A 24,534-nucleotide genomic window follows, 5' to 3' on the forward strand; every position below is an offset into this window, starting at 1 on the left:
TACACCCTATCTGTACCCATCCATGCCTTCTGTTTTTCACTCTCAGTACAGTATTCAGTAAATTACATGAAGTAGTCAACACTTAATTATAAATATGGTCTTTTTTTAAAATCATTTTTTTAAAGATTTTATTTATTAGAGATACATAGAGAGGCCAAGACAGGCAGAGGGAGAAGCAGGCTCCATGCAGGGAGCCCAACATGGGATTCGTCCCGGGTCTCCAGGATTACTACGCCTGCCCTGGGCTGAAGGCGGCGCTAAACACCTGAGCCACCCGGGCTGCCCTAAAAATGGTCTTGTATTAGGTGATTTTGCCCAACTGAAACCATGTTTAAGGTAGTGTTCTGGCCTTGTTTAAGGTAGGTTAGGCTTAAACTATGATGTTTGGTACAGTAGGTGTATTAAATGCATCTTCGATTTATATTATTTTCAGCTTTTAGTGACTGGTCCTTCTGCAAATGACTAGTCTTCAGTTTTCACCCCGGAAGTCCACTTATTGTGTGCTTAGATGTTGTGGCAATGTTAAATTGCTGTAAAAGTTTCTGAATGCTTATTCTCAGTTTCTATGTTTATTTTATTTTAAATATTTTATTTATTTGAGAGAGAGCATGCAGGCAGGGGGAGTGGCAGAGGGAGATGGAGAAGCAGGCTCCCCATGAAGCAGGGAGCCTGATGTGGAGCTGGATCCTAGAACCTGGGGATCATGAACTGAGCTGAATGCAGACACCTAACTGACTGAGGCACTGCTCTGTGTTTTTTTTTTTTTTTTTTTGTTATTGCAGTAACAAGCAGCATGCTGATTTCCACTCATCTGTAGGTCATATTTTCAGTGGCAATGATTCAGGTTTTACAATGACAAAATGTTCTACTTCAGAGCATTATTGTACACACATCTTTGTGCTTGTGTGTGAGTGTATCTGTAGAATAAATTCCTAGAAGTGTATTGCTGGACAAAGATTGTGTACATGAATGATTTCTGAGGTTATTGAAATTTGCCCACTAGACATATTGCATCCGTTTTATCCTGTCAGTGGTATGAGAGTATCTTTTTCCCTACATAAAGTGTTTTGTAAAGCATTTTATTTTTACTATTAATAAAGGTTTTAAAAAGTATATAATTATTTTGATTTACATGTTCAAAGAGAAGTTGAGTCTCTTGCCATGTACTTCGGAGCCCCTTCTGTATTTTTCTCTATGGGCTATCTCATCATGCCCTTTGCTTATGGAAGGAGGTTAAATACTGGTCTTTTCATTGATTTGTAAGAGATCTTTATATATAGTCCTTTTTTCTGATAATTATATTACATAGTTTTCCCTAGTTCTGTTGCTTTTTAAGTACTGATTTAAAATAAATGAGGGGCACCTGGGTGGCTCAGTGATTGAGCATCTGCCTTTTGACTAGGTCATGATCCCAGGGTCCTGGGATTGAGTCCAATGTCCTGTGTTTCTGCCTCTCTCTGTGTCTCTCATGAATAAATAAATAAAATCTTAAACAAAAATAAATGAATACACACTGACTTTAAACATACCTATTAATTTTTTAAAAAGGATTTCTTTATTAGAGAGAGAGAGAGAGCATGGTGGGCAGGGGCAGGGGTAGAGGGAGAGACAGTCTTAAGTAGAGCATGGAGCCTGATGCAGGAGCCTGATGCTGGGCTCGACCTCACGACCCTGAGATCATGACCTGTGCTGAAACCATGACCTGTTGCTTAACTGACTGTGCCATCCAGGTGTCCCTGTGGTTCCTAATTTTTAAATTCTTGAATCAAGCTTTCTCTGAACTTGAGTGCTTGCTTACTAGTATTGTGCAGATGGCCAATTTTTACATGAATTTCCATGTGACAGATGATAATGTCAATATATTATACATTTGAATTTTTATGATTTTTATTCCAGATCTACATGTTTTCTTTTTTGTACCGTAAAGATGTTTTTCTGATGTTTTCTGTGAAATTTACAGTACTCACTGATTCTGCAGAAGCTCAGTGATCTCTATTAGTTATGGAAGAGGTAGAAAGATTACTTTTAATAGTAGCTGCCCTAATGGTATTTCTTGTTTTGCAACAGGAACCAAAGGAGGAGAATGGATTGCAGAAAATGAAGACAAAACAGTCGAATAGAACAAAGTGTTTGGCTAAAAGAAAAATTGCACGTATGTTTTTATTTTTGTGTTGAGAGTGCTTTAAAATTGCAGCATAGAATTGATAATAGTTTCTTCATTAGGAAGAGAGATCTCTGAGTAAGGATGTATGTGGTTCCTATTTGTTTTGGATTTCATTAAAGTTTTAGAATTTACCATTACCTACAGCTTATACAGTTGACTTATTATGGGCAGAGAGTTGAAATTAAAAATGTGAACTTCATAGTTAGGGACACTTGGATTTTGAATCCTTGCTTCAGCCCTTATATAGACTTTAGGCAAGTTAGTGCTTTCAGCCTACCTCTGTTTTCTTATCGATGAAATACAAATACAACACTTAGTGGCTCAAATAATGGTACCTACTATAATGGTACAATTTTCATCATGTTAAAAAACAATATTTAGCTGAGTAAATTTGAATCTAATTGACTTTATTAAATGATTCATGAATCGGGCAATATTCCATCTAGTAAAACCATTTTTAAAAATTATTTATTTATTTATTCATGAGCAACACAGAGACAGAGAGAGAGGCAGAGGGAGAAGCAGGCTCCATGCAGGGAGCCCAACGTGGGACTTGATCCCGGGTCTCCAGGATCACGCCCCGGGCTGCAGGCTGCGCCACCGGGGCTGCCCTATTCCATCTAGTAAATAGAAGGGTGCTCCTGAGGAATTGTCCAAAATGGAAGGTTTTTATAGAAAGGCGGGTTGGGCAAGAAAATTATTAGTAAAAAAAGAGAAAGGATTGTTTTAGGCAAGGTCATCTTCCCTTGCTGGGAAGGATAGGGGTCATATTAGGTGGATTACCTCATCTTCCTTTGGGAAATGGAGAGTTATATGATTATCTCATTGGTGCTTAATCAGAAAATTTCTGGTTCATAGTTAAGACTTACATTTCTAGGAGAAGTTGAAACTCTAGTTAGGGTAGGTAGTAAGCCCCGGTTTGGTGACATGTCCTCATCTAAGTAACACTATTTGGGCCTGTGATTTTCCTTTTCTTTTCTTTTTTTTTTTTTTTAAAGATTTTATTTTTTTCATGAGAGACACAGTGAGAGAGAGAGGCAGAGACACAGACAGAGGGAGAAGCCGGCTCCATGCAGGGAACCTGACATGGGACTCAATCCAGGGTCTCCAGGATCATACCCTAGGCTGAAGGTGGCACTAAACCGCTGAGCCACCCGGACTGCCCTCCTTTTAATGTTTATTACATTTATAAGGGAAAAAACTCCTCTGTGTATCTTCTCTGTTCTTAATACTTAATTCTGGTCATCACATGTGTTGGGTGTTTTTTCCCCACACCAAGCAGTTTTCCAGTTTTCAGTCAGACACTGATATCTCAATTTAAGCAATTCTGATATTGTCTACCTAGAGATAGTATCAGATCCCATAGGACTACCTTTACTTTTGATGGCAACTGCAAGTCTAGGTCATTGCTTTGTGCATCTGACTGACTGGCTATAAAGAGGTTTAATTACCCTCTCCTTGGGTTTGATTAATTTGTTAGAATGGCCACAGAATTCAGGGAAATTTACTTACTAGATGACTGGTTTATTATAAAGGATACAACTTAGGAACAAGCAGGTCAAAGAGATGTATACAGGGGGAAGGGCTGCAGAGCTTATATGCCTTCTCTAGCTGTGTCACCTTTCCAGTATTTCCATCAACCTAGAAACTTTCCAAACCTTGTAGTTCACAGATACTTACAGAAGCTTCCTTATGCAGGCGTGCGTGATTAAATCATTGGCCATTAGTGATTGATTCAACCTCCAGCCAGCCCCTCCCTCCATTCACTCAAGGTAGGGGAGATAAGGATGGAAGTTCCAACCATCTAAACCCACGGTTGGTTGGTTCCCGCATCCTTAGGGGTTTTCCAAAAGTAAGTGCATTAATGTGACTCAGGTATGGTTGAAAAGGGATTGTTAAAAATAAGAAAAGTTACCTTTATTGTTCTTTTCACTTAGGAAATTGGAAGGGGTTTAGGAGTTCTGTGTGAGGGAACAAAGATCAAATATTTATTTATTAGTATAAGTCAACAATAGCACAAAAATTTTGTTGTAGGTTTACTTTTTTGATTTTGTACTCAATTGTGAAGTTACTTATTTTTTTTGGCATTTTAATGTGAAGTGTTCAAGCATTTCAGTGAACTTTAAAAAAATATAACTAGCTGAAATTTTTTTTTAAGATTTTATTTATTTATTCATGAGAGACACGGGGCGGGGGGAGAGACACACACACAGACAGACAGAGAGGCAGAGACACAGTCAGAGGGAAAAGCAGGTTCCATGCAGGGAGCCTGATGTGGGACTCTATCCCGGGACTCCAGGATCAGGCCTTGGGCTGAAGGTGGCGCTTTAACCACTGAGCCACCCGGGCTGCCCACTCGCTGAAATTATTACAAAAGTTGGTTGAAGATAAACAAGGCTTTATTTCACTATTAATTTGAATTTCAGTAATTTAAGGTAGAATTCTTGCCTTAAAAAATTAACCACAAACAGTTCTTTGTTGTGAAATCATTGCATTATGTCTAGAGGTACCTGTCAGGTTAGATCTGTCAAATGTATGCAAGTTACTTTCAGTATTGAAAATTGTTAAAATGAAAAAAAAAGAAAATTGTTGATACAGGGCAGCCAGGGTGGCTCAGCGGTTTAGCGCCGCCTTCAGCTCAGGGCCTGATCCTGGAGACCTGGGATCGAGTCCCACGTCGGGCTCCCTGCATGGAGCCTGCTTCTCCCTCTGCCTGTGTCTCTGCCTCTCTCTCTCTCTCTCTCTCTCTCTCTGTGTCTCTCATGAATAAATAAATAATATCTTAAAAAAAAAAGAAAGAAAATTGTTGATACAATTTTTTTGAGATGTAATTTTGTCAATTGATAGTTAAGTTTATGTCATCATTGGTGGACTCTTTATCGTTGTCTGGTTATTCTGGATCTTTATAATCAGATTGGGTTTTACTTTTTTATTTAGTTGTGTCATGCTTTTTTTACCTGGTCTGACAATCCTTTTTATCTTTTTTATGTATTCTGACAACTTTTGTTTTTTATAATTACATTTAATGTAATTATTAATGATACTGAATTGAAATTTACCATTTTGAAAGTGTTTGTTCCAACTGTTCTTTGTCTTTTTTTCTTCCTTTTTTGTCCTTTTTTTGTATTTGTATTATTTTGTATTTGTATTATTTTTGAGTATTATTTTGATTCCATTTTGTTTTTGCTATTGACATATTTACATCTCTTTTAAAACATTTACTAGTTGCCTTAGTCTATAGGACACACAATTAATCACCTTCAAATAATGTTATATTGTTTCGTGTGTAGTGTAGACTGTGTAAAGGTATATTCCCTATTTTGTCTACCCTACTTTGTGTTATTTTTGCCATACATTTTCGTTTTGCATTTGCATATAATTGATACTATTTTCCTTTAGACGGTTAAATATCCATTAGAGCAATGGAAATAAAAAATAAAGAATTCCAAAAATAAATAAATAAATAAATAAATAAAGAATTCCATGCTTTATTTGTGTGATCTCAAGGACTGTTCATTTCTTTGTGTAGATCCTGGTTTCCAGGCTCATCTGCTCTCTGTTGGAAAGCTTCCTTTAGGGCATCCCAGGTGGCTCAGTGGTTTAGTGCCCCCAGGGCGTGATCCTGGAGACCTGGGATCAAGTCCCACATCAGGCTCCCTGCATGGAGCCTGCTTCTCCCTCTGCCTGTGTCTGTGCCCCTCTCTCTGTGTGTCTCATGAGTAAATAAATAAAATCTTAAAAAAAAAAAAAAAAAAAGGAAAGCTTCCTTTATCACTTTTGTAATATAGATTGGTTGCCAATTAATCCTCTGTTTTTGTTTGTCTGAGAAAGTCTTTATTGCTCCCATTTTTATGGCAACAATTTTATTGAGATATAACTCATATATAGTACAATTCATTGATCATACATACCTTTATTATTTAAAATATATAATGGGTTTTAGTATTAAGAGTTGTGCAACTGTTGCCACAGCAACCACTAATTTACTTTCTGTCCCTCTAGATTTGCCTATTCTGGACATTCCCTGTAAATAAAATCATATAACATATATCTTTTGTGACTAGCTTCTTTGACCTAGCTTAATGTTTTCACATTCATCCATGTTTTGGCATCATAGTACTTAATTCCTTTATTACTAAGTAATATTCCATTATATTGCTGTGCCATATTTTGTTCAGTCATTTATCACTTGATGGACATTTAGATTGTTTCTACTCTGGCTCATAAGACCAGAATTGCTGTGAACATTTCCGTGCAAGTTTTTGTGTGGACATATGTTTTCATTTCTCTTGGGTTTATGCCTAGGAGTAGAATTCCTAGGTCATATGGAAACTCAGTATTTAATTATTTGAGAAGCTTCCACAGTTTCCTAAAGTGGCTCCCCGTTTTACATATCCACCACCATCGTATAAAGGTTCCAGTTCCTTCACATCCTTGCCAACACTTTTTTCTTTTTCTTTTTCTTTTTTTTTTTTTTTTACAGTATAGACATTCTAATTCTAATGGGTATGAAATTATATCTCATTGTGGTTTTGATTTACATTTCTCTAATGACTAATGATGTTGGCCATCTTTTTGCATGTATATTGGCCATTTGTATGGTGTTTTTTTTTTGTATGTTTTTTTTGGAAAAGTTGATTCATATCCTTTGCTCATTAAATTGTTTTATTATAAAATTCACAAAAAACCTGCTATGTTAGCCATTTAAAATTTTTTTTATCATGAAAGAGGTGTTGAATTTTGGTATTTTTTTTTCTGTGTCTATTGATATGATCATTTGGGTTTCATGTTTTACTTTGTTGATGTGGTATATTAATTGATTTTCTTATGTTAAACTAGCCTTGCATTCCTGGGATAATTCTACTTTGTCATAGTGTAGAATACTTTCTATATGTTGCAGGATTTGTTTTGATAGTGTTATATTGAGGATTTTTGCATCTACATTCATAAGAGATACTGATCTGTAGTTTCCTGGTTATGTCTTTATCTGGATTTGGTATTAGGCTAAAATTGGCCTCAGGGAATGAGTTGCACATTGTTTCCTCCATTAATTTTTGGAAGAGTTGGTATTAATTTTTCTTTAACTGTTTGACAGAATTCACCAGTGAAGCCATCTGGGTCTAGGCCTTTCTTTGTGGTTAGGTTTTGATTACTGATTCAATCTCTTACCTGTCGTATTCTATTCAGATTTTCTTTTCTTGAGTCAGTTTTGGTAGTTTGTGTCATTTTAGGAATTTGTGTGTTTCATCTAAGTTAGTGAATCAAGTGGCATATAGTTTTTCATAGATTCCATTATAGTACTTTTTATTTTTGTAATGTCTCCATGGACATTCCTACTTTTAGTTGTCTGAATCTTTTTCCTCCCCCTGCTTAATCTAAGTCATAGTTTGTCAATTAGCAACCTAGTTTTTAAAATAAAATTTCCTGTTTTTCTATTGATTTCTTCTTTCCTTCCTTCCTTCCTTCCTCCCTCCCTTCCTCCCTCCCTCCCTCCCTCCCGTCCTTCCTTCCTTCCTTCCTTCTGCTTTCTTTAGGTTTAGGTGGCTCTTTTCTTCCTGTGTCTTAAGGTGGAAGTTTAGGTTTGATTCAAGATCTTTCTCTCTCTTTTTTTTTCCATTTGTTTTTATTTAAGTTTGATTTGCCAACATACACTATAAAACCCAGTGCTCACCCCATCAAGTGCCCTCCTTAGTGCCCATCACCCAGTTACCCCAACCCCCTGCCCACCTCTCCTTCTGCAACCCTTTGTTTCCCAGAGTTAGGAGTCTCTCATGATTTGTCTCCCTCTCCAATTTTTTCCACTCAGTTCTCCTCCTTCCTTTATAATCCCTTTCACTATTTCTTATATTCCCTGTAGGAGTGAAACCAAATTATGATTGTCTTTTCTGATTGACTTATTTCACTGAGCATAATACCCTCAAGTTCCATCCACATCAAAGGAAATGGTGGGTATTTGTCCTTTCTGATGGCTGAGTAATATTCCATTGTATATATATACCACATCTTCTTTACCCATTCATCTGTTGAAGGGCATTGTGGGTTCTTCCTCAGTTTGGTTATTGTGGACATTGCTGCTATGAACATTGGGGTGCAGGTGTCCCGGCCTTTCACTACATCTGTATCTTTGGGGTAGATACCCAGTAGTGCAATTCCTGGGTTGTGGGTTGTAGTGTAGCTCCATTTTTAACTCTTTGGGGAACCTTCACACTGTTTTCTAGAGTGGCTGTACCAGTTCACTTTCCCACCAACAGTGCAAGAGGGTTCCCCTTTCTCCACATTCTTCAACATTTGTTGTTACCTGTCTTGTTAATTTTCACCATTCTTGCTGGTGTGAGGTGGTACCTCATTGTGGTTTTGATTTGTATTTCCCTGATGCCAAGGGATGTGGAGCATTTTCTCATGTGCGTGTTGGCCATGTGTACGTCTTCTTTGGTGAAATCTCTGTTCATGTCTTTTGCCCATTTCATGATTGGATTGTTTGTTTCTTTGCTGTTGAGTTTAATAAGTTCTTTATAGATCTTGGATATTAGCCCTTTATCTGATATGTCATTTGCAAATACCTTCTCCCATTCTATAGGTTGTCTTTTAGTTTTGTTGACTGTTTCTTTGCTATGCAGAAGCTTTTTATTCTGATTAAGTCCCAACAGTTCATTTTTGCTTTTGTTTCCCTTGCCTTCATAGAGGTATCTTGCAAGAAGTTGCTGTGGCCAAGTTCAAAAAGGGTGTTTGCCTGTGTTCTCCTCTAGGATTTTGATGGATTCTTGTCTCACATTTAGATCTTTCATCCATTTTGAATGTATCTTTGTGTATTGTGTAAGAGAATGGTCTAGTTTCATTCTTCTACATGTGGCTATCCAATTTTCCCAGCACCATTTATTGAAGAGACTGTCCTTTTTCCAGTGGATAGTCTTTCCTGCTTTGTTGAATATTGGTTGATCATAATGTTGAGGGTCCACTTCTGGATTCTCTATTCTGTTCCATTGATCTGTGTGTCTTTTTGTGCTAGTACCATACTGTCTTGAGGATCACAGCTTTGTAATACAGCTTGAAATCCGGCATTGTGATGCCCCCCGCATTGATTTTCTCTTTCAGTATTCCCCTGGTTATTTGGGGTCTTTTCTGATTCCACACAAATCTTAAGATTATTTGTTCCAACTCTGTGAAGAAAGTCCATGGTATTTTGATAGGGATTGCATTGAATGTGTAAATTGCCCTGGATAGCATAGACATTTTCACAATATATATTCCTCCAATCCATGAGCATGGAATGTTTTTCCATCTCTTTGTGTCTTCCTCAATTTCTTTCAGAAGTGTTCTGTAGTTTTTTTAGGTATAGATTCATTACCTCTTTGGTTAGGTTTATTCCTAGGTACCTTATGCTTTTGGGTGCAATGGTAGATGGGATTGATTCTTTAATTTCTCTTTCTTCAGTCTCATTGTGTATAGAAATGCCACTGATTTCTGTGAATTGATTTTGTATCCGGCCACATTGGTGAATTGCTGTATGAGTTCTAGCAGTCTTAGGGTGGAGTCTTTTGGGTTTTCTTTATACGGTATCATGTCATCTGCAAAGAGGGAGAGTTGGACTTCCTTTTTTTTTTTTCTTTGAAATATTTAATTTATTTAATCATGAGAGACACAGAGAGGCAGAGACAGAAGGAGAAGGAGGCTCCTTGCAAGGAGCCTGATGTGGGACTCGATCCCAGGACCCTGGGATTTTACCCTAAGCTGAAGGCAGATTCTCAACTACTGAGCCTCCCAGGTGTCCTGAATCTTCTTCATTTTTAAAAAATATTCCCCTTATTATAGAGTTCTGGTTTGACAGTTTTTTCTTTTAGCATTTTCAGTCTGTCACTCCATTGTCTTCTGGCTGCAGAATTTTTAATGAGAAGATGATGATAATTCTAACTTTATTCTTCTGTTTGTAACCTGTCTTTATTGGTGACTGTCTTCAATATATATTTTAATTACCAGTTTGAAAATAATGTTTAGGTGTGGATTTTTTTGGGTGGGGTAAATGGAATATATATATATATATATACTCACACATATATATATGTATCAAGAATTAATCAAGGGTTGGATGCTTAACTAACTGAGCCACCCAGGCTCCTCATGGTCTTTATTATGTTGAAGTATTTCCTCTCTAAATCTACTTTGTTGTGAGTTTTTATCATGAATGATGTTGAATTTTGTCAGGTGCATTTTCTTTTAAGATGATCATGATTTTTATCCTACATATACACACACACATATATATGTACATATTTTTTTAAAGATTTTATTTATTCATGAGAGATAGAGAGGCAGAGACATAGGTGGAAGGAGAAGTAGGCTCTTCGCAGGGAACCCTATGTGGAGCTTAGTTCCTGGACTGGGATCACTCCCTGAGCAGAAGGCAGATGCTTAACTGCTGAGCCACCCATGCGTCCCAAATACATGTATTTTTAATAATCTTTTTGTATCTGTGATTTGTAGTCTTTTATTAACTTTTGAAAATTCCCAATTTTGTTTTATTAAGACTTTAGTTTTTTAGTTTTCAGTTCAGAGCAAAATTGAGTGAAGAAACTGATTTTCCGTTTACCCCCTTACCTCATACGTGTAGAGCTGCCTCTGGCAGAGTGGAACATTTGTTATAGTCGATGAACATTCAGTGACATAATCACCCTAAGTCCATAGTTTATATTGAGGTTCACATTTGGTGTTATCCATTCTGTGGGTTTTAACAAATACATAATGACATGTATCCATCATTATGGTATCATACATTTTCACTGTCCTAAAAATTTTTTGTGCCCTCCCTATTCATCCCCTTGCTAATCTCTTACAACCACCGGTATTTCTATTAGATGTATATAATATCTCATTGTTGTTTTAAGTTTCATTTCCCTGATGATATATGATGTGTAATATCTTTTCATAAGCTTATTTGCTATCTGTATATCTTTTTGGTGAAGGTCTTTCTTCTACTTAATACGTCTATTCAGGGCTAGAAAGTTCCCTTTCAGCACTGCTTTTGCTGAATCCCACAAATTTTGATAAGCTGTGTTTTTATTTTTTCCACTTGCAATTTCTTGGATCCATGTGTTATCTAGAAGTGTGTTGTTTAATCTCCATGAGTTTTTGGATTTTCTCGTTACCTTTTTGTTACTGATTTCTAGATTAATTTAATTGTAGTATGAGAGTAGACATTGCCTAATTTTTATTTAAAAATTTTAAGGTGTATTTTATGTGTCTTGACAGACCACATTTGGTGACAGACCACAATGTTTTATGTGAGCTTGGTATTGGTTGGAATAACCTATGGATGTCAGTTACATCCATTTGATTGATGTTGTTAAGTCCAGTTATACCCTTACTGCTTGCTTTTCTGCCTGCTGGATCAGTCTATTTCTGATAGAGATGTTGAAGTTTTAAAATATGATAGTGGATTCATGTATTTCTCCTTGTAGCTCTATAAGTTTTTGCTTTACATAATGGCATTTAAATGTTAAGGATTGCTATGTCTTCTTGGAAAATTGACCTCTTGGGCAGCCCAGGTGGCTCAGCGGTTTAGCGCTGCCTTTGGCCCAGGGTCAGATCCTGGAAACTTGGGATCGAGTCCCACATTGGGCTCCCTGCATGGAGCCTGCTTCTCCCTCTGCCTCTCTCTCTCTCTCTCTCTCTCTCTGTGTGTCTCTCATGAATGGATAAGTAAAATCTTAAAAAAAAAAGAGGGGCACAAGAAAATTGACCTCTTTATTATCATGTAATGCCCTTCTTTATACCTGTTAACTTTCCTTGCTCTGAAATTGGCTCTTTCTGAAATTAATGTAGTTACTCCTACTCTTTCTTTTTTTTATTTATTTATTATTATTTTAAAAAAGTTTTTATTTATTCATGAAAGACACAGAGAGAGACGCGGAGACATAGGCAGAGGGAGAAGCAGGCTCCCTGCAGGGAGCCCAATGCGGAACTTGATCCCTGGAATCAGAATCACATCCCCAGCCAAAGGCAGATGTTCAACCACTGAGCCACCCAGGTGTCCCTCTTTTTTTTTTTTTTTCTATTTTTTAAAGATATATTTGTTTTTGAGAGAGTGTGTGTGTTCTGTGCATGATTGCAGAAGGATCAGATGAAGATAGAGAATCTCAAGTGGACTCCCTGCTTAGAACCATCTAAGGGCTCTGTCCCATGACCTCGAGATCATGACCGGAGCCAAAATTAAGAGTAGGATGCTTAACTGTCTGAGTCACCCAGGTGCCCCTCTCCATCTTTCTTTTGATTAGTGTTATTGTGATATATTTGTCCATTTACTTTTTTTAAAAAAAAGATTTTATTTATTTGAGAGAGAGGATGAGAGAGAGCAGGGAGAGGGGCAGGCTGAGAGGGAGGGAGAAGTGGGGCTTCACTGAGTGGGAAGCCAGAAGTGGGGTTTGATCCTAGGACACTGGGTTCATGACCTGAGCTGAAGGCAGATACTTGACCAACTGAGCCATCCAGGCACCCCCATTTACTTTTGTTTTCCATATATGGTCTTCATTATGCTTTTTAAAAGATTTATTTAGAGAGAGCATGCAAGTGGGGGGAGGGTGAGAATCTCAGACATACTCCTTGCTGAATGCAGAACCTGATGTGGGGCTGGATCCCAGGCCCTGATATCATGACCTGAGCCAAAATCAGGAGTTGGATGCTTAACTAACTGAGCCACCCAGGTGCCTCATGGTCTTTATTATGTTGAGGTATTTGCCCTCTAAATCTACTTTGTTGTGAGCTTTTATCATGAATGATGTTCAATTTTGTCAGGTGCATTTTCTTTTAAGATGATGATTTTTATCCTTCATTTTATTGTTTTGTTTATTGAAGTATAATTAACATATAATGTTCTGTTAGTTTTAAGTGTACAGCATATTGATCCAGCAATTCTTTTTTGTTCAACAATTTTTTTTTTGTGAATCTTAAATTATTATTATTTCTTCGTGTTGCTTACACCCAAGGTTGGGGCAGAGGAGAGGGGGGAAGAGGAGAGGGGGGAATCTCCTCTCCTCCTAATTGTTCAACAATTCTTTACATTACTCAGTGCTTACCACAATAAAGGTGGTCACCATCTGTTACTATACAACATTATTATTGACTATATTCCCTATACTGTACCATCTTTTTAAATCTGTATTTGCCTTTATATTTGTTTATTTTTAAAGATTTTATTTATTCATGACACACAGAGAGAGGCAGAGACACAGGCAGAGGGAGAAGCAGGCTCCCCGCAAGGAGCCTGATGTGAGACTTGATCTCAGACCCTGGGATCACGCCCCAAGCCAAAGGCAGATGCCCAATTGCTGAGCCACCCAGGTGCCCCTGCCTTTTATGTTTTTTTTTTTTTTTTAAAGATTTTATTTATTTATTCATGATAGTCACACAGAGAGAGACAGAGAGGCAGAGACACAGGCAGAGGGAGAAGCAGGCTCCATGCAGGGAGCCCGAAGTGGGATTCGATCCCAAGTCTCCAGGATCGCGCCCCGGGCCAAAGGCAGGCTCCAAACCGCTGCGCCACCCAGGGATCCCGCCTTTTATGGTTTTAACTGAGTATCTTATGTGATTACATTCTCTCTTTTTTTAATATTTATTTCAGTTAGAATTCTTTTTTTTTTTTTTTTTACAATTTTTAGCGATTGCCCTAGAGTTTGCAATATACATTTACAACTAATCCAAATCCATTCTCAAATAGCACTGTAATTCATAAGTATTATGTGTACTTTATAATAAGAAAATAATGCTAATTCCTCTCATTTCTTATATCATTGTTGTCATTTCACAAATGCAGACACCTGTATAAAAATAAGATACACAAACATACACAAACAGATACATTGTTAGTATTAGTTTTTTGAACAGTTTTCTGTTAAATTAAGAATAAGAAAAATAGGGATGCCTGGGTGGCTCAGTGGTTGACCATCTGCCTTCAGCTCAGGTCGTGATCCCAGTCGAGTCCCGCATAGGGTTCCCTGCAGGGAGCCTGCTTCTCCCTCTGCCTGTGTCTCTGCCTCTCTCTGTGTGTCTCTCATGAATGAATAAATAAAATCTTCAAAAAATAAGAAAAATAAGTTTTTATTCTACCTTCGTGTATTCCTTTTTTATTTTTAAAAATATTCCATTTATGTATGTATGTATGTATGTATGTATGTATGTGTTCATGAGAGACCCAGAGAGAGAGGCAGAGACACAGGCAGAGGGAGAAGGAGGCTTCCTGAAGGGCAGCCCAATGGGAGACTCAACATATCCCTTAAGTATTCCTTCTTTAATATTCTTCCTTTATTTATGTATATCTGAGTTTCTGACCTGTGTCTAAGGAACTTCTTTCAACATTTCTTGCAAAGCAGGTCTATTGGCAACAAATTGCCTTAGTTTTTGTTTAAGAAAGTCTATTTCTCCTTCAATTTTGAAGAATAATTCACAGGGTAAAGAATTCTGTATTGGTAGATTTTTTTCTTTCAATACTAAGTATTTCACTCTCTTTTTGCTTGCATCGTTTTTGAGAAGTCAGATGTAATTCTTATCTTTATTTCTGTATAGTTAAGGTATCCCCACCACCATCACTTCTTTTAGGATTTTTCCTTTATCTTAGATTTTCTGTAGTTTGAAAATGGTATGTCTTTAAGTGTAAGGTGGGTTTTCGTTTTTTTGTTGAGCTTTCTGGACCTGTGTTTTGGTACCTGACATTAATTTGGGAAGATTTTGAGTCCTTTACTGTTTTACATGTTTCTTTTTCTCCTTTCTTTTTTCTTTATGGTAGGTAGTTGTATTATGTGTTTGTTACTTCTTTTGTGATTGTCGCATAGTTCTTGGATATTCTGTTTTATTCTTTTCAGTCTCTGTTTTCTTTTTAGTTTTGGAGGTTTCTTTGATATATACTCAGTTGTGTCTAGTTTACTAATAAGCCCAACAAAGGCATTCTTCAATTTTGTTTTAGTGTTTTTGATCTCTAGCATTTCTTGGTTCTTTCGGATTCCCATCTCTATTTGTATTGTCCATCTGTCCGTGCATGTTCTCTACTTTATCCATGAGAGCCCTTAGCATATTAATCATAGTTGTTTTATTTATTTATTTAAAATAAATTATTTTAAAAATTTAAATTAGTTTTTTTTTCTTTTTAGAGAGGGTGGGCAGGAAAGACAGAGGAAAAGGGAGAGAGAGAATCTCAAGCAAACTCCACGCCTAGCACAAAGCCTCTACATAGGGCTTGAGCTCACAACCCTGAGACCATGACCTGAGCTGAAATCAAGAGTTGGACACTTAACTAACTAAGCCACCCAGGCACCTCTAATCATAGTTGTTTTAAATTTCTAGTCTGAGAATTCCAATATCTCTGCCGTGTCTGGTTCTGATGCTTACTTTGTCTCTTCAAAGACAAAACAAAGACAAAACCCCTCTTTTGTGGGTTTTTTTTTTCTTTTAGAATGCCTTGTTAATTTTTGCTTGAGAGCTGGACATGATGTACATAGAAAGAAACTGTTATACATAGGTTTTTGGTAATTAATATGTTAGTAAGGTATGAGGGTAGGGAATGTATTTTGCAGTTCTATTGTTAGGTGTCAGTCATTTAGTGTCTGTGTCTATGGGCTGTGAACTTCACAAGTGTTTCTCAGTGCTCCCCCCCCCCCCTTTTAATGCCCCCTGCTCTTCCTCTATGTGGGACAGGGTGGCTAGAGAAGTTTGGAATTTGGTATTTCCCCTTTTTCAGATCAGTTCAGTACTGATAATACCCTGTCAGTGTAGGCTTTGATGACCTATTTTGACCTAGGGCATACCTTCTTAAAAAGAACCAAGTGTTTTGGCATATTTCAAAATAGTTCCTTTTCCCTCCCTCTGTGGTAGTCAAGTGGAAATTTATTTATTTATTGTGAGAACCTAGTTGTGCTCTTGAAAAGAAAACTTAACAAAAATGTGGGGGTTTGCTGTTACTGAGTTTCTGTGGAGTTTTTAATGCTCAGACTTATATGCACTGAGCCTCCACTAATTTGTCAGTTTATTGTTTTTTTACCCTGACAGTGGCAGCTTCTGCTTTTGAATCTCTGCTCTGATACACCATTACTCCCTGTATTCTCCTGTTGATCTCTTTGTCTTGGTGCAGTAGTTTGCCCTGTATCCTCCCTTTTTTGTGGATTGAAAAAGAGTTGTTGATTTTTTTTAGTCTCTTCAGCTTTTTACTTCTCATTAGGACAGAGTGGCAACTTCCACGTTGTAGAATCAGAAATTGGTTGTATCGTCCCTATTATGTTTTCATTTGGGCATTATTCAGTTTATCATTTTTATGTTTTTGTGATTAGCATTTTGATAACAACATCTGAGTTTCTTGAGTTAACATGCTATAATTTACTTAACCATTGCCTTTTTTTTTTTTTTTTTTTTTGAAGGCATTTAAGTCAGTGTTCCTTTAGATGATAGTATAGCGGACATCTTTTTGTGTATAGCATTGCTCTTCAGTGACTGCCTAGGGTTAATTCCCAAAAGTGGTATCACTTTGTCTGAGAATGCACATATATAAGGGTTATGACATGGTGCCTTTCAAATATGTTTTACAAATTTATACTGTAACTGGCAACATACAGATATATTAGCTTTACTGCAGTTGCAGAGCTCTATCTGATTTGGAAAAGCAAGTTCTTAGGAAAAGATTTGGGTGGGAAAATAATTTATCTTGTTTGTTTTTTTGTTTTATGAAATGTTCCCTTTCGGCCATTTCAAATACCCCCAGATTATACGGATTCTCTTGGTGGGTACGATCTAATTTTGTGATCTAATTTGTTAACAGCCTGTTTATACATCTCAGTGGGAGGCTAACCTGAATGCTGGGAGACGTTAATCGTCATAAATTATGATCAGCATAATCAGTCTCACAAATTGTGTGCTATTGTGTGTTTAGCTCAGCAGAATCATTTAATAAGCTGAGCAGGTCAATTCAGTTGAAGATTCTAAGGTTGACACTTGCTGTTATTTTCCTTTAAGGTGCATGATCCGGGGAAAAGCTCTTTTTCCTTTTCTACTAATGGTTGGGTTCTTATATAGCAGAGAGATCAAGTAAAATGAATCTTAACAGTGATGTGTTTTGGACTTTAGTCTCCGATCATGGTTGATATATGAAAATAAGAGACAATAATAGTGAATGACAGTAACTAATTCTGATTATGGTTTAAATTAAATATGTAATGGTGGCTTTGTCAAGTTATATGATTATATGCTATGAGTAATATATACATAAAAGAATCTGAATTGGATTTCTTTAAATAATACATAATGACAATATGTAATTTAATTATTAATTAATAGTAATTAATAATTTTGGATATTTGTATGTGCCAAGCACTATTCTCTCTTACATGTATTAAATTAATCCTCTTAACAGCTGTAAATATTTTTACGTCAAGTTTATATATGTGGGGCAGCCCCGGTGGCGCAGCGGTTTAGCACCGCCTGCAGCCCAGGGCGTGATCCTGGAGGCCCTGGATCGAGTTCCACGTCAGGCTCTCTGTATGATGCCTGCTTCTCCCTCTGCCTGTGTCTCTGCCTCTCTCTCTCTGTCTCTATGAATGAATAAATAAAAAAATCTTAAAAAAAAAAAAGTTTATATATGTGTGACCCAAAACAAGCATTATAGAATCATGGTATTTACATGAGAATCCCTAAAGTGAAGAGTATAATTCATCTACATGTATGTTCATAGCAGATTAAAAGAAGCAAAGTAAAAAGGGAGAGGGAGATTATCAAAGACCACCACTATTATCTAGCTATGCAAGATAATTAACCTGCTGAAGTCTAGACAACTAAAGAAGCAAAAATCAAGATTTAAACCTAGGAAGACTGCTTCTAGAGCTTCCTACTTGTGTGTCAGAAAAACAGAAGCACATTGTGTTACTACATTAATTTTTGTTCTAATGGTGGAGCAAGAGGGAAGAGTCTGGAGAATGTCAGTTAATGTAGCAAAGCTTCATCTCTCCAGAACTTTTAGGCAATAGGGTGTTTTGAGAAGCAGAGAATTAAAAAGAACTCAGATTTATGTCTTTTGCATTATATGGTTCTTGGTTCTCTTAAATTGAACATAAAAGATGTAATCAATTTTTTTTATGATTTAGTGACTTCGATAGGAATGTCTATTTCACTTTAGCTATTTTAGTGGTGTGTAGTACTATCTCATTTTATTGTTTGACAAAAATTATTAATTTGAGAGAGAGTGTGACAGAACATGAACAAGGGGAGGGGCAAAGGGAGAGGGAGAAGCAGACCACTTACCAAGCATGGAGTCTGACGCTGGGCTTGATCCTAGAACCCTGAGCTCACAACTGGAGTTGAAGTCAGATGCTTAACTGCTTAACTGACTGAACCACCCAGGTGCCTGTCCTATCTCTCTTTTTTTTTTTTTTTTAAAGATTTTATTTATTTTTTCATGAGAGACACACAGAGAGGCAGAGACACAGGCAGAGGAAGAAGCAGGCTCCTTACAGGGAGCCTGATGCAGGACTCGATCCCAGGACCCTGGAATCCTGCCTTGAGCCAAAGGCAGACGCTCAGTCACTGAGTCATGCAGGCATCCCCCTACTATCTCATTTTAATTTGCATTTTCCTCTTGACTAATGGTCTTTTCATGTGCTTATTGGTCATTCTGATATTTTCTTCTGTGAAGGATCTGTTTAGATCTCTTGCTCATTATTTTAAAAATTAGATTGCTTGTTTTCTTATTAACTTGTAGGAATTCTTTATCAGTTTTGGATATTAGTCTTTTGTCAGATTACATATATGTACGTATGTATATTGTAAATATGTGCCATTTTGTGGCTTACCTTTTTCTTAAGATTTAAATTTTGATGATGTCCATTTTTTTTTGTTTGTTTTATGTTTTTTTCTTTCTAGGTCTTGTCCAAGAAATCTTGGACTACCTTAAGATTATAAAGATTTTCACTTATGTTTTCTTCTAGAATTTTTATAGTTTTAGCTCTTTTTTTTTTTTTAAGATTTTATTTATTTATTCATGAGAGACACAGAGAGAGGCAAAGACATAGGCAGAGGGAGAAGCAGGCTCTATGCAGGGAGCCCAACGTGGAACTTGATCCCGGGTCTCCAGGATCACACCTTGGGCTGAAGGTGGTGCTAAACCGCTGAGCCACCTGGCTGCCCAGTTTTAGCTTTTATATTTAGATGTGTGATTCATTTTGAGTTAGTTTCTATATATAGTATGAGATAAGGGTTGAAGATAAGTTTTTTCATGGATATCTAGTTGTAGCACTATTTGTTGAAAAGCTTGTCCTTGTTGAAAATCCATTATGGATCTATTTCTGATTTTTCTGTTACATTTCATTAAACAAGCTTGTTGAGATTTTGATTGGGATTGTGTTGATTCTATAAATCAATTTGGGTAGAATTGATGTCTTATTTTCTGAATTAGTTTGGTATTAATTTTTTCTTTATTGTTTGATAGAATTCACCAGTGATGAATGTCAGATAGTTTTGGGATTTTCTTTAAGGAAAAGTTTTATAACAAATTCAATTTCCTTAATAGAGATAAGACTATTCAGACTTTGTGTTTCTTCTTGTGTCATTTTTCATAATTAGTATAGTTTCAGTAATTTTGTTTCAGCAAAATCAATGTTTCAATCTTTTTGTTGTTCCTCAAAGGATCCTTTTTAGACATTTTTTTCCTAACCACCTGTGCCCATGAAATTTTAATACCACAGATAATGCTGTAGATCCCATTTATGCACTGATTGTGTATCTGTGTGTGTTTTGTTTTGTTGTTGTTTTTTTAAGTAGACTCCATGCTCAGTGTGGAGCCCTGTGCAGGGGGCTTGAGCTCATAACTCTGAGATCGAGACCTGAACTGAAATCCAGACTCAAACACAACCAACTAAGCCACCCAGGCACCCTTGTATATCTTTCTTTTATACATAAAGAGAGTTATGATTTTCTGACCTCCAAGAACCAATTTTTGTCCATTTGGAGATGAGGTCATCCCTTTTGAGAATGCATGATCCAAGTTGTCAGATTTGTTGATACATAATTGTCCACAGTATTCCCTTATTATTCTTTTCATGACTGTAGAATCTGTAGTATATATCCCTTGTGTTATTCATGATATTGTTAATTTGTGTTTTCTCTTTTTTCCTTAATCTAGTTAGATTTTTATAAATTTTAATTTTTTCATAGAACCAATTTTTTTGCTTCTTTAATTTTTTTCTTTTATATGCCATCTTCTTTTTGTTAATTTCCGTTCTTCGTATTTATTTCTCTTTGCTTTGGGTTAATTTCACTCTTCATTTTCTAGCTTCTTTAAGTGTGAAGCTTGCATCATTTTAAACTTTTTTTTTTTTTTTTAAGATTTATTTGTTAGAGCAGGGGAAGAAGAGAGGGAGAGGGAGAGAATCTTAAGCAGACTGCATGCTAAGCTCAAGCTCAATGTAAAGCTCAGTCCCAGGCCCTGAGATCATGACCTGAGCTGAAATCAGGAGTTGGCTGCTCAACTGACTGAGCTACCCAGATGGCCCCTAAACTTTTTTCTTTTCTAATATGATCATGAAAACCTGTGTCAGTTACATCCCACAAATTTTGATGTTTTCATTCTCATTAAGGTCATTTCATATATAGTAGAGTCCTTTTTTTATATTTGGGATTCAGTTTTTTAGGATCCTCCATTCTTAACGATTTTATTTTACTTTAAACAGATATTTCAGCTTTGTGCAGTGGCATTATTGCAGCCAATGGGGTTTATCCGAGGCGTGATTATTGCTAATTAAAAAAATGTTTAGGGCAGCCTGGTGGCTCAGCGGTTTAGCACCGCCTTCAGCCCAGGGCCTGATCCTGGAGTCCCAGGATCGACTCCCACATCAGGCTCCCTGCATGGAGCCTGCTTCTCCCTCTGCCTGTGTCTCTGCCTCTCTCTCTCATTCTGTCTCTTATGAATGAATAAATAAATAAAATCCTAAAAAATACTAAAAAAAAAAAAAAATGTTTAGGGCACCTGGGTGGCTCAGTGGTTGAGTGTCTGCCTTTGGCTTAGGCCATGATCCTGTGTCCTGGGATCAAGTCCCATATCGGGCTCCCCATGGGGAGCCTGCTTTTCCCTGTCTATGTCTCTGCCCGCACCCCCCCCCCCCGCCCCGCGTGTGTCTCTCATAAATAAATAAAATCTTTAAAAAAATTTAATGTTTACTCAGTTGTGTACGTCAAAGAGATACAAAAAGATATAGTTTAAAAAATGTCACTCTTTCCCTTAGCCCTTCTACCTTGTTCCCAACCCATCTGTATGTAACCACTTTGGATTAGATTCTAATTTATCCTTGTGTCACTCTACAAACATAAACAGGTATATAAAATATTTTCTTACTTCTTTAATACACAAAAAAGTAGCATACTGTTTATAACTCTTGTATGCTTTTTTCTACTTAACATTATTTCTTTGAAGTTGTTCTGTTCCTGGTCCATAGATAGTTTCTGTCTTTTTTTTTTTTTAATTATATGTATGCATATCAGAGTTTATTCAGGAAGTGTCCTGTGTTAGTCATTAAGTAGATTCCAGTGTTTTGCAAATTTAAACAGTGTTGCAATGAAAGATGTAATGCATATTTACTTTTTTTTAATTGGAAGTATAACACTAGAATGAATTGATAGAATTGGGAATGCTGGATCACATGTGTAGTTTGTTAGATATCAAAATCTCTCCATAGGTGTTACACAAAATGGTGATTTTCTAATTCTGTCATTTGTTTTACATTTATTAGTTGGAATAATTCTTTATTATTTTTTTTATAAGTTTTGAACTTTTTTTTTTTTTTAAGATTTTATTTATTTATTCATGAGAGACACAGAGAGAGAGAGAGAGAGAGGCAGAGACACAGGCAGAGGGAGAAGCAGGCTCCATGCAGGGAGCCCGATGCGGGACTCGGTCCTGGGTCTCCAGGATCAGGTCCTGGGCCGAAGGCGGCACTAAACCACTGAGCCACCCGGGCTGTCCTGGAATAATTCTTTAAAGAGAAACTTCTCTTCACCTATTTGGTTACCCTGTAATGTAAGCTTGTATTGGAAGAGTGGAATACAAGCTTGATTCTTTTTTATTTACCTGTTCATCCACCAAATACCATATGATTTCACTCATATGTGGAATTTAAGAAAGGAAACAAATGAACATGTAGGAACGGGGAAAAGAAAAAAAGGAGAGAAGGGAAAAAAGCCCTAAGAGACTCAACAATGGAGAACAAACTGAAGGTTGATGGAGGAAAGTGGGTAGGGGTTGAGCTGGATGGGTGATGGATATTATGGAGGGTACTTGTTATGATAAGCACTGGGTGTTGTATGTAAATGATCAATTGCTGAATTCTCCAGAAACTAATATTGCACTGTATGTTAATTACCTAAAATTTAAATTAAAAAAAAACTTGAAAAAACAAAAAACAAAATAATTGATCCACTAGCATTCTTGAGAGCTTGTTTGGAGGTTCTAGCAGGGGAGCGCAGCTACTCGTATACCCTTGACCGAAGAACGGTCCTCCTCTATCGGGGATGGTCGTCCTCTTTGACCGAGCGCGCAGCTTCGGGAGGGACGCACATGGAGCGGTGAGGGAGGAAGGAGACACCCGCCTAGCCAGCCAGATCAGCCGAATCAACCCTGGCGATCAATGGGGTGACAGATGTCGCAGCCAGATCGCCCTCACATCCTCCACTAGCATTCTTAAACAGTGACCAGTTAGTTGTGTTTTTTTTTTTGTTTTGAAGATTTTATTTTTAAGTAATCTCTACACACAATGTAGGGCTTGAAGTCACAACCCCAAGATTAAGAGTTGCATGTTCCACCAACTGAGCCCAACAGGCACCCCACAACGGTGGTTTATTTTAAGTGCCCTTTTGAATTCATAGATTTAAGCGTATTTGATGTCTTAATACATTGCATTTATTATTATTACTGATATTCCAGTTTGCTCAATTTTTGGTTGGTTAGAACTTTTTAAGGTTGGCTACTAAGTTCTTTTGATACGACTCGTAGAGTCTGATAGATACTTTACTCACAACAAATATTCTGGCTCATCTTCTACATTTATTTCATGCTTCAGACTTGGAATCAGCTGTTGTACTTTTGTATCAGCCATGGTACCTTTCTCCAAGGTACCCCCCTTGCTTTTTTTTTTTTTTTTAAGATATTTTTATTCATTTATGACAGACACAGAGAGAGAGGCAGAGACACAGGCAGAGGGAGAAGCAGGCTCCATTCAGGGAGCCCGACGTGGGACTTGATCCCAGGTCTCCAGGATCACACCCTGGGCCAAAGGCGGCGCTAAACCACTGGGCCACCGGGGCTGCCCCCCAGTTGCTTTTAATGAGAAATAGTGTTTGGAAATCACATTCGGGACACTAAGGATGTTCTTTTCTGCTGGGCAAATCCAAGGATTCTGAAGAGTAAAATTCTTCTGGTTAAGTGTTGAGTACAAAGTGATGTGATATGTAGCAAAAAGCCCTGGAATGGGAGGCATTTCCTTTATTCATTTATCATCAAGTATTTATTGAGTATCTGTCAGGTGCCAGGCACTCTTTTATACACTGGATATACCCCAGTGAACAAAACAGGCAAAAACTATGCCTTTATGGGAGTTTATAATCTAGTTAACCCAGGATACTTACTGAAAGAACGGTTACTTATCTTGGCCAACACCTTACCTTTTGGGTCTTTCCTCATTTATAAGATTATAAAATTGTACTAAATGGTCTGTAGTGTTTTCACTTGAAAAGTTTAATAATTTGTTTCTTGCTTCTACACTTATTCAATGGTTGTGGTGTTCCTCTCCTCTCTTTTTCTTATCCTCTTACAGAAATGACAGAAGAGGAACAGTTTGCTCTGGCTCTCAAAATGAGTGAGCAGGAAGCTAGGGAGATGAACAGCCAGGAGGAGGAAGAAGAGGAACTCTTGAGGAAGGCCATTGCAGAAAGCCTGAATGTAAATATGCTATGTTGAAAAAGTTTGTGAGGATTGATTAGCTATATATATATTTTTTTACTTCTGCAATATTACAATTGCATTAGGAACTAGCTGTAGTAATTCGTAGGGTTTTCAACTAACAGATATTTCCCATAATAATTTTTAAAGTGCTTGTCAAATTGCTGGTGAACCCAATTTGAAGTGTTTTGTTAATTTCATACGAAAGAGTTTTCTTCCACCTCACAGATTTTCAGTACATGGTTTAAGAGAGCTATAGTAATTGGCAACTTCTGAAAAGAGTTATCAAGTCCCGAGAGCAACCAAAAGGGAGCAAGATAAGGTGCTTATCTCCCCTGTTCTGGTGGGGAGCAAAGGCAATGAGCAACTAGAGGTGGGTTTTGGAAAAAAGAATGAGCAGTTTAAAATTTTTTCAGATAAT

The 24,534-nt window shown here is 37.1% G+C and overlaps 1 protein-coding gene and 1 pseudogene across 5 annotated transcripts in view; both read left to right on the forward strand.

Moving 5' to 3' along the window:
* UIMC1 (ubiquitin interaction motif containing 1) overlaps positions 1–24,534 on the forward strand; it is a 127,474-nt gene that overhangs the window by 45,293 nt on the left and 57,647 nt on the right. For all 5 annotated transcript variants that reach the window (XM_038534679.1, XM_038534680.1, XM_038534681.1 and 2 more), the window contains 2 exons: positions 2,068–2,152; positions 23,989–24,113. In XM_038534679.1, the coding sequence (XP_038390607.1) occupies positions 2,068–2,152; positions 23,989–24,113 (210 nt within the window). The remainder of the gene's footprint in view (positions 1–2,067; positions 2,153–23,988; positions 24,114–24,534) is intronic.
* On the forward strand, positions 20,861–20,951 carry LOC119871734 (annotated as a pseudogene).

Source organism: Canis lupus, chromosome 4, assembly GCF_011100685.1.
Source record: "Canis lupus familiaris isolate Mischka breed German Shepherd chromosome 4, alternate assembly UU_Cfam_GSD_1.0, whole genome shotgun sequence".
In the NCBI taxonomy this organism is placed as follows: domain Eukaryota; kingdom Metazoa; phylum Chordata; class Mammalia; order Carnivora; family Canidae; genus Canis; species Canis lupus.